A 15,171-nucleotide genomic window follows, 5' to 3' on the forward strand; every position below is an offset into this window, starting at 1 on the left:
TACACACACACACACACACCACCACACACACATGCACACGCATACACACACATGCACACACACACGCACACGCATACACAAACAAATGCACACACATACACACACATGCACACATCTGCCACATAATTACAGAAGCCACACGATTATCTCATTAGGTGCAGAAATATCAATTAACAAAGTCCAATGTCCATTCATGATGCAAGTCCTGGACAGTCTGTGTCTGTAGAGCTGGGGCCAGGGCTGGTTCTGGGTTTCAGAACATGGTGGATTAGGTAGCTAGTGTGAGCAGAATCCTGCTTTTACTAAAAGTTAAATGTCTATCTTGATCTTGCCTCTTAGGGAGTGTGTGTACCCATGTGTAAGCGTGTGCAAGGCTGGGCTTAGGGTGTGTGTGTATCCATGTGTAAGTGTATACAAGGCTGGGCTTAGGGAATGTGTGTATCCACGTGTAAGCGTGTGCAAGGCTGGGCATGCAGTGCTATATTGACAGTTATTTTTCAATTCATTGAAGCAATCAAGTTTTTAGATGAGCTGATGTTTTTTATTTCTGTTAGATGATCTGCCTTTCCTATGGTTGTTGTGAGATTCTGTGTACATGTTTGGTATTCCATATTCTTATGGGGCATCTAATAGGTTTATTTCTATTTGTCTAACTGGGGTTTATTTGGCTTAAAAATGGATTTCAAGGTTCTGATGTCCAACAATTCTAAACAGTGCTCAGTGATTATTTGTCCTTTTTGTATTTATTTACTGACTTCTATTTGTTTGGGGTTCCCTGTGTCATTGAAGCTACCCCAGTGGCTCTGTCCCAGCCCAGCTGTGTGCACGCAGGCCGCTCACCCTGCTGGGAGTTTAACTTCACAGCATCTCCTCTCTATTTCTGAGATGCATTTTGCACAATTTATTTAGATTTACTTTTCTTCTTCCTACATCATTGGCATTTAGCATGACAAATTCTGTGTGACAGTGTTTCTCTCTGTAGCCTAGGCTAGCCTTGAACTGGAGGCTATCTCCCCCCAGCCTCCCGAGGGAGGGCTGAGCTCACACTCAGAGCCGCTATGTCCGGCTAGCCCGGGATTCCCTCTAACCCTGCTCCTAGTCTTGTGCTCACTTGGTTAGCTCTGTTCCAGCGTTTGTCCCCATACGTTCTGATAAAAATCTGCCTAGCCACTTATAAGAATCTCTTACTGGATGTTAGTCATACATAATACATTTGTATATAATTTTTAAAGAGCCAGTAGGAGAGGAGAGATGCAATTTATTTTGGAAGCAATGCCTCTTGTGAGCAAAGGAAATTCCGAGATTTTATTTGGGAGCTTATACACATTCATGGGGGTGCTTTAGACTGGGCACAGTCCTGAGCATGCTCATTAGAGGGTATGTTCCTCACATGCCCCGTTTAAGGTCATAATCGAAGAGGGTTGGCTTGCTCGTGGCCACATATCACGTGTTCCGAGGTTTCTGTCCTGGACCATGTACCTCTGGGCTTGCTCAGCTGCCCTCAACCATATTTTTAATGCCTGCCTTCATTTCCTTAAGCTTAGGCATGTCATATTTTTATGTTCTGTCATTTTCAGTATGTGAAGTCTTTGTGAGTCTAATTCCACTATTAAATGCTGTCTCCTGTTCATGTTTCTCTCAGGTCCCTGTATATTGTGGTTTTGACTGAGGTCACATTTCTCAGAACTTTATTCGTGTGAGTGATTGGTGTGGTCCTTTAAATCTTTGAGCTTTCTTAAGTTACGTGCTTGGTTGTATTTCTAGTCTGGGGCCATTTTATTCTAAATTCACAGATTTTTTTTATTTTTATTTTTTGGCTATCTGATAGAATGGTTTAGTCAGTAAACTTACATTAATGAATTACATTACAGAATAAATTTTATGAATTCTTCGGAGAGATTTTTTTCCCCTTCATCTGGTTCCAAGTTCTGGTATGTCCATTTTCTCTTCTTTCCCCTTTGGTTGAGGTAATGCTATTTCTGAATTCTGTTCATATTCGGGGTTAAGTTCTTTGTGGTCTTAGGTTTTTCTGGAGCGTGGTGGGGGTCTTGGTCCTGGGCAGCTCTGCCCCATCCTCCCCTTTTCAGTGTGTCATTTGAGACCATGAAAACTAAAGCTTATGTTTAGATTATCCGGCTTAGGAAAATGTCCCGAGGGCTTTGTGTACCTTTGTGGATTCCACTTTCACTTCGGTTTTGGCTTCTGAATTTTATTTCCTTTGTTTTTTGGCAGCATATTGATGTACTTTAAATTCTGCTTTTAACACATATTTTATTCAACACAGAGAATAGGTGTTACTTGATTTTCTTTCCTTTTTTATAATTTAATTTTATTGTTGATGAGCAACTATATCAAGCTTTATCTGTCCGATAAAAAACTTCATATTTTATACTTGAATCTGATGTCATAAGTACATGACATGCAGTTGTGATGGTAGAGGCTACCTTAAATATGGAATTAAAGGGATCTCATTAGGTGCCTGCTGTGTGGATCTGTGCAGCTGGTGAGACAGCGTGGAGACTGGAAGACAGCAGTCCCGTGACCCTGCTGCTCCACTGCTGTGTGTCCCTCAGCAGGCCAAAGAGCTTCCCTGAGCCTCAGTTCCTGCCACAGGAGGACAGTGGTCCTTGACCTTCCTCCCTTACAGAGGAGCTGCTCTGTTGAGCTGTGCCAATGACGAGCGGGCTGGCACTCCTTTTGTGGTGATGATGGTAAAATCTTTGATTCTGGTAATTTCACCGGAGTGTGTGAGACGAGACATCATTGACTGGCACCCTTGTTCTCCTCAAACACACTTCACTTCTGCTTTCTTCGCTTACTTTCCTCTTTGTGTGATCTCAGTTTACTCGACAGCACAGAACAGCTCCCAGACAGTGGCACACTTCCTTAGAAAGATTCATTTGACAAATGTAAGTGGCCCTACATAGCTTTACACTCATACGTGATACAACATTCATGTGCGTGTGCATGAGTGTGTGTGTGTGTGTGTGTGTGTGTGTGTTTTCATGTGCAGAGTTATGTATGTGCCTGTGGAACAACCTTGGCCATCATTTCTCTATTACTGGCCATCGTTATGTGTCTCAGAGCCTTTCATTTGCCTGGAATCTTCAAGTAGGTGAGGCTGGCCAACTGGTGAGCTCCAGGAATCCCTGTGCCTGCCGCCCAGCACTGGGATTGAGCTTGGACTGTTGTGCTTATGCGGCAAGCTTTACATAATACTTTATCACCACAGCCCACATTACGGTGATTTAAGGCAACAAAATGAGGGGAGTCGTTGATAGAGAATAGTAAAATCCCATATGGGAATGGGTAAGGAACATTTTTAAAAAGTAAATTTCTGGCTGCATATAGTGGACAGAAGAGAGACTGTCTAAAAAATGTCAGAGGCAAGCAACCTGGTAACACGCGATTCTGTGCTGGACAGCAGAGGGCGCCCTCGCCTTACCCTTTGATTTCCTGAGTTCTACCGTGGAGTAGATACTCACCTAGGCCTGAACAGGATTTGAAACCAGTTTTTCCTTTGTCCCTGGCTTAGTGAATAAAATCCCCTCCCTTCCGGGGCTTCCCCTGAGTGTAATGAGCCGCCATGGCTGCCTTGATGCTCACCGATACCCGACACCTCGACACTCCGACACCCCGAGAGAGGCTCTTTGGACCGATCTGCCCTTCTGTCTGGGGCTGGCAGGATACTGCTAATAAAGTAGCTGCTTCTGCGGCTTGATTGTTGTGGCAGGTCTGTGCTTGTGGCCTTTGTTAAAGATAGAGCATTTAACTGCCTTCTTTAAGGAAAAGCAAGATGTGATATATTAAACAGTGGTTAATCGGTACTCCAAGCCCTGTGACAGAAGCTGGCAGTTCATGAAGTATCATCTAATTCAGCTTGGCTTGCCATTTCAAATCATAAGTGTTCATATCAAATTGAACCTCAGCTCAGAATTTCCAAACTTCTGTCCTCAAATCCCTACTTTAGTTGATTGATCATAGATAGATAGATAGATAGTTTAGTTGATAGTTAGAACATAGTGAGTTTAAACTGAGTTTTTCTTTTCTTTTTGATATGATAATGAGAGCAAGTTGGACATAAAAGACAAACAATTACTTTTAGGTTTATTATTATTTTTTGCTTCTTAAAAGCTAAATTCTTTATTTGTATATTTAATTAATTAATTAATTAATTTTTTTACACTCCATATTTTATTCCTCTCCCCCCGATTGTACCACATTTCATACCTCCTCCCACCCACCTGTCTCCACGTGGATGGTCCCCCCCCCCGCCCACCTCTAAACTCCCTGGGGCCTCCAGTCTCTTGAGGGTTAGGTACATCATCTCTGAATAAACACAGACCCTGAAGTCCTCTACTGTATGTGTGTGGGGACCTCAGATCAGCTGGTGTGTGCTGTCTAATTGGTGGTCCAGTATCTGAGAGATCTTGGGAGTCCCGGTTAATCGAGACTGCTACTCCTCCTACTGGGTCACCCTTCTCTTCAGCTTCTTTCAGCCTTCCCTAGTTCAACAACAGGGGTCAGCTGCTTCTGTCCATAGGTTGGGTGCAAATATCTGCATCTGATTCTTTCAGCTGCTTGTTGGGTCTTTCGGAAGGCAGTCATGATAGATCCCTTTTTGTGAGCACTCCATAGCCTCAGTAATAGTGTCAGGCCTTGGGACCTCCCTTTGAGCTGGATCCCACTTGGGGCCTGTCGCTGGACCTTCTTTTCCTCAGGCTCCTCTCCATTTTCTTTCCTGTAATTCTTTCAGACAGGAACAATTATGGGTCAGAGTTGTGACTGTGAGATGGGAACCCCATCCTTCACTTGATGATGTTTTCCTGCTGAAGGTGGGCTCTGTAAGTTCCCTTTCCCTACTTAGATTTAATTTTAAGGGGCTAATATTGTGTATGCAGAATAGGTTCACAAAATGAGAACATAAACAATTTTGTGTGTTTTCATAAGTGATCTCTGAATTTCTTATGACTCTTATTATTTTTTAGTATAGAATAGAGTTTATTTAGGACATGGGAAGTGGAGAGGAGAAGGGAGTAGAGAGAGAGAAGACAGAGAGAGAGAGAAAGAGAGGGGAGGAGGGGAGGAGGGGCAGGGAGAGAAGAGGCCAGCCAGGAACTCGGGGTTGGGGGCATGGGGGAGGGGAGAGGGGTCAGGGAGGAGGAGAGAGAGAATAAGAGCTCTGATGCCTATTATCCTGAGTAGTTTATCTGGCTTTGAAACCTGCTGGCTTTTTGAATGAACAGATGCAGCTGTGTTCCATTCCATCTCTAAGAGTTTATCTTTCAGATGAGGAATTTTTAACACATGGATTTTATTGTGTGATGGCATCTGTCTTGTTTCTCATATATTATTTAGAATTATTGAGAGTGTGTGTGTGTCTGTGTGTGTCTGTGTGTGTGTGTGTGTGTGTGACAGGGAGAAAGAATATAAATGAGAACATAGAGTGAATAAGTGTGTGTATGTTTGGGCAGTGAAGTCACAGTTAGGGACAGCTCATTCTCTGTTCCCAGATAGGATTTTGGTACAAAGAATACTTAAAAGAGGATTGTTTACTTATTTATTTGGTGTGCTTGTTTACATGTGTAAATGTACCTGTATATGTTTATGAAGCTAGAAGAGGGCCTTATATGCCTTCTTCTGTCATTCCCCACCTAGTTCTTTGACAGGGTCTCTCCCTGAATTTGGCACTCAAGTTGTCTTTGATACCGTAGGTTGGTAAGTCCTAGAGATCTTCATGTCTGTTTCTCCTCCAGAGCTGGGTTGTAGGTGTGTGTTGGATGCCCAGCGTCTTACGTGATGCTGGAGTCCATTGCTTGCCTCTCGAGACTGCCCAGCAAGTGCCCTCACTGCAGAGATCTCTCTCCAGCCCCACAGAAGACCTTTTATGTGATTGTTAGTTATCAACTGGAGGAAATTGCTGTCTTAGGGAAAATAAACCTAACTTAGGCAGACAATCATCTTGAACAGTCAGTGGTTCACATACACACAAGTTCTGGGAGGGTCTTCCATAGTTAAAAAATCTTAAAAAGTGCTGGAGAGATGGCTTAGCAGTTAAGAGCACTGACTACTCTTCCAGAGGTCCAGAGTTCAATTCTCAGCAACCACATGGTGGTTAACGACCATCTGTAATGAGATCTGATGCCCTCTTTTGGTAAGTCTGAAGTCAGCTACAGTGTACTCACATACAATTAAAAAAAAAAAAAAGTCTTTTAAAAAAGTTGTAAAAAGAACCCTTTCCTTTGACAAAGAGGATGGGTTTCTTTTTATTATTAGATATTTTCTTCATTTACATTTCAAATGCTATCCCCAAAGCCCCCTATACCCTCCCCCGCCCTGCTCCCCAACCTACCCACTTCTGCTTCCTGACCCTGACCTTCCCCTGTACTGGGGCATATGATCTTCACAATACCAAGGGCCTCTCCTCCCATTGATGGCCAACTAGGCCATCCTCTGCTACATATGCAACTAGAGACACAGCTCTGGGGGTTACTGGTTAGTTCATATTGTTGTTCCTCCTATAGGGTTGCAGACCCCTTTAGCTCCTTGTATACTTTCTCTAGCTCCTTCATTAGGGGCCCGGTGTTCAATCCAATAGATGACTGTGAGCATCCACTTCTGTATTTGCCAGGCATTGGCATAGCCTCACAGGAGACAGCTATATCAGGCTCCTGTCAGCAAAATCTTGCTGGCATATGCAATAGTGTCTGGGTTTGTTGGTCGTATATACCGTAAATGTTAGCGATTTAGTCAAACACATGTTTTCTGCTTGTTTATTCTTTTGTTTGCTTAGGGTTTGAAAATTTATTTATTCCTTTATTTATAACTAAGATTTTAAGCTTGGAATCTTAGTATATAATGGACTATTACTCATCACAAATTATTTGTTCAAAGAGTTGCTGCATCTTAGTTGCTTTTCTGGCTGTGATATAATGCCATGATCAAGGCCACTTGGAAGAGAAAGTGTTAGCTTACTGTTGTAGAGGCTTGACATCAAAGATGGCAGAGCAAAGGCGTAGAGGTGGGAACAGGTGAGACCTTACATCTTGATTCACAAGTTGGTGGGGGAGGAGGGAAAGGAGGGAAGGAGGGAGGGAGGGAGAGAGGGAGGGAGAGAGAGAGAGCGAGCCTCGCAGTGTCACACTTCCTCCAACTGGGGACTGAATGTTCAGACACAGAAGCCAATGGAGGCCCTTTTCATTCAAACCTCCACAGGAATGATAAAGAGTTTAACCTTTTTGTCTTCAGCCGGTTACCAAGTGTTTACAGTTTAGGATGCCCGAGGTTTGTGCGTCTCCAAGAGATGGCAGTGGTTTTATTTGTCTAGTGACAGGAATGAAAACCATAGAAGGATGCTCAATGGCAAGTGTGCAGCCTGGAGGACCTTTGGAATCCAGGTACTGCTGTGTGCTTGGAATCCTGCTCTGAACATTTTTATGTCTTTACTCACAGCAGACACATTTCATCATTCTTGACTTAGGCTTGCTTAAAGATTAATGAGTTAGTATTTCAGATTTTTTGTAACAACAGCACAACCTTTTTCCCAGTGTAAAAAGAACGGAAGTTCCACAGACTTGTGGACTCTTTTGTTCCTGTGTATCAATCTCTTGATGCGTCCCGTCTGCCTTTCTGACTACCTATGCAGCTGTTTTTCATGTTTCTCTGAATTGGAGCAAGACCAAGTACTTTTGACAGTTGCACACTGAACGACAATATATGCCTGGCTACAGGTCACGATCGCATTTCTTCACTTGTATTTTCGGTCAGTGTGCAGAAGAAATATGAGCACGGAGAGATTCAGAGACTACGGAGCACTCTGAGTGATGGTGGTCTTCCTGCACGTGTAGTGTACCACTCCCCTTCCTGTGCCACGTGGATTCCACAGGGAGAGAGGACAGCAGAGAGAAGGCCGAAATGGCATCTCTTGTTGCCTTGTTGCCATAGTAGCAAGTGATGGAAAATTCTCTGGGCTATGCTTGGTAGAAAGAATTTCTGGGAATGGCCATACACACACACTCCTACACACCGTTTCAGTGAGTAGACTTTAATTTATTAAACTATTAATCTAGTAGTCAGTCCAACATGTAATTGGCTGCTGTTTTATGTATCGTGTTAGCACTCTGTGTATTTTAACACCAGGAAATGAGATCCGCTATTTAATCGGATTCATTTCATGCAGCCTCCATCGTGGAATGTTCTAGTTTCCTCTCTATACTCACAGGCACCATTTTCCCTTTGCTACTTGATAGACCGTTTCTCAACCCTTCTCGGGTCTTACAAATATTTGAATTACATAATTGCTCTCTTCTGTTTGAGACTAATGGGATGATTGTCTATAAACCATGCTGAAACCTTCAACTTTCTTAATAATTTCTAGCTAAAAGTTATAGGTATAATTTTGGGGGACTTCATTAAAATGTTACCATGTATTTCAGCCCGTGTTTTTCATCTTTGCTGTCTTGGTTGAGTCTTGGCCTGTTGTACTGTATATCAAGTGTGCCTTTAAGTCAAGTGTCCCTGCCTCTTTGTCTTCTGAGGGATTCATCTTCTCTCCCAGACGTTCCCTCTCCGTTCGCCTCCACTGATGTTTCTGCTCATCCTTTCAGTGGTGATGTAGCACCCCTTGATCTTGAAGCCTTTCTGAGCGAGTTCACTGTGATGATGCTCTGATCTTCTGCAGTGCTTAATGCAGTCCACATCGCTTACACTCTGCATGCCGATAAGCTCTCGCTTTCAGAGTGCATACAGTTCTTTCCTCTGCAGGAGTCAGTGGAGGTCTGTGGACCCAGATGGACCCCAACCTGAGTTCTGCTCTGTCACTTTCTAATTCTCTGATGTTACGTGAATTAATTAGGGTCTATGAGTTTTAGTATTTTGATTTGTAAAGGGGGAACATCGCATAATTTTTAGAGTTGACTATTATAGCTAACATGATAGTTCTTTAGCACAAGTCTGGGATTCTAATAAATATATAATAAATGACAGTATTACTTAATATTGTCATTATTCTGCTAATATTCTTCCAAGCCTTATAAGCAAGTACACAAGAGCTTCTAATACAGTGCTAACCATGTGGCAAGGACTCTTCAGTGTGGTCCATCAGTATGTCACTGAAATCATCCCGGAATCCTGTCACTTCCTGTTGGCTCTACACTATCAGAAGTAGAACACTCTCACAACCTTAGAGTCCTTTCTTTCTGTTCTCATTATTCGTAAGAAGCCTTTGGTATGTGTTCTCAAGTGGTTTCCAAAGCAGTGACTTGAAAGATTTATTTATTTGTTTTTGAATTATGTTTTGGTTTGATCTCTACATTTTTCTGAATATTAGTAGCCAAGGTTGTAATAACTAAAGCATTTTTTACATACTTCCGATGAAGTGTATGAAATACTTAGAACAAAATCCCAGCTAACCCGAGGTGCAGATGGATAAAGAAATTCCTTTGCTTACCTAACTCCTCCTCAAAAGATGTTTCTTCCTGATCTCCTGTGTGCCAGGCAGTTGGTAGTTTAGACTGATGAGTACCAGGGCTTCTGCTTTTGAGTGTAGGGTTGACGAGAGACACAAAACAAGACTATTTTAATGGATAATTTGTTTAAGGTGAAAGTCTGGATGGGCTTCTGAGAGATCACTGACAAAGGGTGATTGCAGGGAAAAGACCCTTATGGGAAGACAGGAGCTGATCCAGAGTCGGACTCAACTCCACGTGGCCTTGTCAGTTACGGGATACCTTGCCTCCAGATGAGACTTCTGATAGTGTTTTCCATCTTAACCTCTGACTGACGATCTCACCCCGTCCTTACTTCCCGCTCATTTGAGGGATTCTTTTTCCTCCTCCGCTGTAAACTATACCTATCCCCGAACTGTGATGGACATTGCTAAGTAGTTTACATAAAGCTGGGGACTATTTTTAAATTCAGAATGAAGTCATTTTCTCCACACATTAAAAGAAAGCGCACAGTTTCATTGGAGCAGGCAAGAAAAGTGCAAGGGAGAGAGGCCACTGGAAGCCAGGGAGAGAGGCCACCAGAAGAAGGGAGAGAGGCCACCGGAAGCAAGGGAGAGAGGCTACTGGAAGCAAGAGAGAGAGAGGCCACTGGAAGCCAGGGAGAGAGGCCACCAGAAGCAAGGGAGAGAGGCCACCGGAAGCAAGGGAGAGAGGCTACTGGAAGCAAGAGAGAGAGAGGCCACCGGAAGCAAGAGAGAGAGGCCACTGGAAGCAAGGGAGAGAGGCCACTGGAAGCAAAGGTGGGGCCATGAGTATGTCTTGGTGAGCTGTGGGGAAACTGCGAGCTGTGCAACGTCAGGCAGGTGGTGGAGAGGTTCGGCGCTTCTATTGCTGGTCTGGTTGTCCTGTGATTGTCATAGAAGGTACTGAGGTGGGTGTGCTGCCCGACAGACTGGGAGACTGCTGTCCCAGCTCCAGAACTGACTGGTGGAGCTGCACTGAGCCCTAGATTGTGTGTCTTGGACTGAACAGCTTTAGCATTTTCCGTGATGTTGCTGGAGTTTCAGGAGATGAGAGCTTTACACTGCGTTCACAGGGGCCAAAGATGCTGCCTTTCTCCGGGGTTCAGGTTCTCCTCAAGTCCTGTTTCCTTATCCTATCGTGCTAGGGCATTGGTTCTGAAACTTTGGCGGCCAAGCAGTTGCAATGGGCTGATTTGCAGTGTTTAAAGTTGCATCCCGTATACCCTGTCATCCACAAATATTTCAGCACCATCTCCCAGTAAGGTCATCTGAAATCAATTTATTTGTGTATGTGCATTTTTGTGTACACGAGCATGAATAACTGCATATGCATTTGTGTGTGTGAGAGAGACCATGCATAAGTGCACATGCATTTATATGTGTGTGCATTTGTGTATGTGTATATGCATGAGTTCATATGCATTTATGTGTGAGCATGCATGAGTGCATTTGTATATGTGTGTGCATGCATGGGTACATATACATTTATATGTGTGTGCGTTTGTGTGTATGAGCATGCATGAGTACATTTGTTTATGTGTGCATGCATGAGTACATATGCATTTATGTATATGCATTTGTGTGTGCGAGCATGCATGAGTGCATTTGTATATGTGTGCATACATGAGCACATATGCATTTATGTGTATGCATTTGTGTGTGCGAGCATGCATGAGTGCATTTGTGTATGTGTGAGCGTTCATGAGTGCATATACATTTATATGTGTGCATTTGTGTGTGTGTGTGAGCATGCATGAGTGCATATGCATTTATGTGTGTGTTCTAGTGTGCTGCGTGTTGAGGTTTGAGTTCAGAGCTTGCTGCATGCTGTGCATGTGTTACACTGTTGACTGGTGTCCCTGGTTCCCTTGTGCTGGGTTTGATGTCTAAGTCAATGAGAACAGGGGAGAGTTCTATGACAGGGAGGAGTTCCCTGGAGAACTGTTTTGTTGTGTGTTGAAGTTTGGGAAAAGCAATGTCTTAGAATCATGATTGTTCTTAGGGATTATTTGAAATTGGAGATTTTGGTTTATAATGTATACAAAAAAATGTTATTAAAAGTATAAACCCCTGGTGAATATGATTTAAATATACAACAAAAATATAAATATCTTATGAATATAAAAATTGGAACATACATATATGTATTTATGTTACTAACCTGATATTTTCACTGGCTTGTAAACTAAAACTGAAACTACCTTGAGATTGCCTTGTAGAGTAAAAGCTAACTGTGATATATTTGTGCAGAATAGTGATTATTAAACATCAAATTTATAAATAATAAGGTATCTAATTTCTTCTAATTTTTCCTTAGGTCGGGATTTAATTTGTATCCAGTCTATGGATGGGATGCTGATGGTGTTTGAGCAGGAAAGCTATGCGTTTGGGCGGTTTCTACCCGGTTCTCTTCTGCCTGGCCCTCTTGCTTACAGTCCCCGCACGGATTCCTTCATAACTGTCTCTTCTTGCAGACAAGTGGAAAGTTACAAGTGAGTCTGTGTTACCTTTGGAATCATGATTATTGTGTTTGTTGCTGATTAATTATTTTTCTGGAAGAACTTGAATATTACAGTTGAAGAAATTACTGGCCTCTTTGGTAAAATTTAACTGGGTTGGCTTAGCGCATCACAGTGATGTATGTAAAATATTTGGAAGGCCATGCCATGCACTGATTCCAAGAAGCCCAGAGGAGGCAGCTCTCACCACTGCTGGATGGTCAGCTTCCTTAGCAGATGACACTGCCAGTGTTGAGCACTTTGTTATAAAGAGTAAATGTCTTTCAACTCACACCAATAGAAAATGCTCAATATTAACATGATACAGTGACTATATGTTGACATATGTTGATATATATGGTATATACTGATATATATACACATATATATGATATATAGTGATATATCTGATGGATATGGATATAAGGACAAAAGATGGCTGACTGTGGTGGCCCATGTCTTTAGTCTCTGCACTCAGGAGGCAGAGGAAGGTGGATATCGGTGAGTTTGAGACCAACCTTGTCTACCTAGTGAGTTACAGCCAGGGCTACAAAGTGAGAACTTGTTTCAAAAAAGCAAACAAAACAAAACAAAAAGTTATGTGCCTCAGCAATGGTCAGTCAGACAATCAAGTGCAGTATTGAGTGAAAGGCCATAGGTTGCATGTGTGGGGTGACTTTATAATAACAAGGAATACACATGGCATTTGAAAATGTCAGGGAAAAGCTGTAACTATTGCAATGACTGTTCATGGTCTTTACAAAGGAGCAGTTCATTGTACACAAGGCATGGAAGTGACCCCATGAATGTAGTGTGTACTTCTGCTAGAAATTCCTACAGATCTTCCTGAGTTAAGTTTGGGAGAAAACATTTTCTACTCTGTTATTTACAAAAATTATTGTTGGTATAGAGAATGGGAAAAGAATTAGAAATTTGTTCTGGGAACAGAAGTAGGGTTGGTTTAAAATATCTTTAGCTAGTTATCATGTAGTACTTTTTAAAGATTTATTGTTAATTTGTGTGCATGTGTGTGCCTTTGTAGCTTTATATGTCTCACATGTGTGAAGATGCCATCGGGGCCAGAGAAGGTATGAGGTTCTCTGGAACTGGACTTACAGGGTTGTGGGCTCCCAGAGCTGGGTGCCGGCAGCCAGCCTGAGTTTGCCTATCACTGCTGAGCTGGCTCTCTAATGTTTGTTGTCTTCATGATGGCAACATCTAGAACTTTACACATCATATTATTCTGGTGGTGTTTTTGGCCACCAGATGCTTCCCAAGTTGGGAAGAAAATATAAAACTCTTGGACCGTGGCCATAGAGATTGTGCCTTCACGTCAGTGCTGTGTCCAGTCAGACAGACATTTTCCCCTTCATAAGCGGCAGTCTTCTGTCGAATGGTTGTCCACCCTGAAAACAGCAACTGTGTGAGGAAGCAGTGGCTGATGGCCGAGGCAGGTCATCATGCCGCGTTCCTCTGTAGCTCTGTTGCCTCTTGCCTAGAGGGGATGAATTGTGGAGTTGGCTCTGAAAATAAATGTCTTTTGTTTGAGAAATTAAGAAAAGTGTCTGTGTGATTTATTCAAACTCAGGCGGTGCTCTTACCTCCTGCCAAGCAAGGGTGGGGGGGTGCACAGCATAGCACACAGATCTGAATCCACCATTGTTTACTCTCCATGTATGTCCATGTGTGTGTGTGTGTGTGTGTGTGTGTGTACACGCGCCCATGTGTGTGTGTGTGTGTGTGTGCCTGTGCATGCACATACGTGTGTGCGAGGGTGCGTGTGTGTGCTTGTATGTATGTGTGTGTGTGTGTGTGTGTGTGTGTGTGTGTGTGTATGCCTGTGCATGCACATGCATGTGTGCGAGTGATTTAGTTTGTAATACCTCCAGGAGAGATCTTACTAGGAGGCTACAAGTGCGTTTCCTTAACATGTGAGGTGAGTATCATAAAGGTCTTGATTCAACTCTGATAGTTCTCGAATTCACTGATCTATTTAACTGTTTCCATCTAAGTAAAAAACCTCATACTTTATCCATTATGAGGTTAATTTATACTGGTAAAAGTGCACAAGCCATGGGGCAGTTGGTAAGATTTACAGCACTATGTTCTGTGATGTGTGTATGCATGCTTTCAAGTTTGATAGATTGGATTAAATGATAGTCACCAGGGAAATTTAGGAAAGGGAAAAGCATAAAACTCCTTGTTCCTTTTCTTGAGGCCTCATTAAGTCTATCTGTAGTCAGTTACAGGATGTAATTGGCTAAGAGAATGGGCTTTTAAGACATAATTCACCTTCATTTTGATATTGATAGTTAACTACTTTAAAGTTAATTTTATTCAGATAGGAGCATGTATGGGCTTTGCCTCAAGCTTTAGTGTGTGTAAGAATCTTTTGGCCAGCTTCTTGTTAATGCACGTTTACACATCCCCAGCCCCCAGTCCCTACACTTGGGGGTAAGACACAGAACTCACTATTGTAAATACAGACTGCAAATGGTTTTAATTTAGACTTGAGTGTTCTCCCTCTCCCTCCCTCTTTCCTCTTCTCTTCTCTTCTCTTCTCTTCTCTTCTCTTCTCTTCTCTTCTCTTCTCTTCTCTTCTCTTCTCTTCTCTTCTCTCTTTTTCTTTTCTTTTCTTGTCTTCTCTTTCCTTTGAGATAGGACTTAACTCTCTAGCTCTGACTGGGTAAAGCTATAATCCTCCTGCCTCAGCCTCTAATTTAGGATTACAGAGATGTACCATCAAGCCAGGCATGCTTATGTTTATGAATGTATGCATTTTTGTCTGTGTATGGACACATGTTTGGGCCCAAGTGTGTGGCATGGTACATGCCTGGAGAACAGAGGCAATCTGTTGGGGGAGTTGGTTCCATTCAAGGTCTGACTTAGGTTGTTAGGCCTCTGAGTCATGTCAGTGGCCTGTTGTATTTTTTTTTTAAGATTTATTTATTTACTTTTTGTATAGCTGTTGTGTGCCATAGTGTATGTGTAGGTCAGAGGACAACCTGTAGAGCTTGGTGGGGCCGGGAGACTGCATCAGGTTGCTAGGCTTCCCCCTTTTTTGCAGCCATCTTGCTAGGTCCCTGTTTTACTTTTGTGGGAGAATTGTTTGTTCTGTATTGAGGCTAGAGCTTTTGATGTTTATGTTTTCCTGGCCACCTGACCAGGCTTTGCAATATCTTTTGTCCTCTTTTTTTTTTTTTT

At 42.6% G+C, this 15,171-nt stretch overlaps 1 protein-coding gene across 9 annotated transcripts in view; it reads left to right on the top strand.

Moving 5' to 3' along the window:
• Bbs9 (Bardet-Biedl syndrome 9) overlaps positions 1-15,171 on the top strand; it is a 418,538-nt gene that overhangs the window by 96,030 nt on the left and 307,337 nt on the right. For all 9 annotated transcript variants that reach the window (XM_021206054.2, XM_021206053.2, XM_029543257.1 and 6 more), the window contains one exon: positions 11,787-11,961. In XM_021206054.2, the coding sequence (XP_021061713.1) occupies positions 11,787-11,961 (175 nt within the window). The remainder of the gene's footprint in view (positions 1-11,786; positions 11,962-15,171) is intronic.

This window comes from Mus pahari, chromosome 10 (assembly GCF_900095145.1).
Source record: "Mus pahari chromosome 10, PAHARI_EIJ_v1.1, whole genome shotgun sequence".
Taxonomy (NCBI): Eukaryota; Metazoa; Chordata; class Mammalia; order Rodentia; family Muridae; genus Mus; species Mus pahari.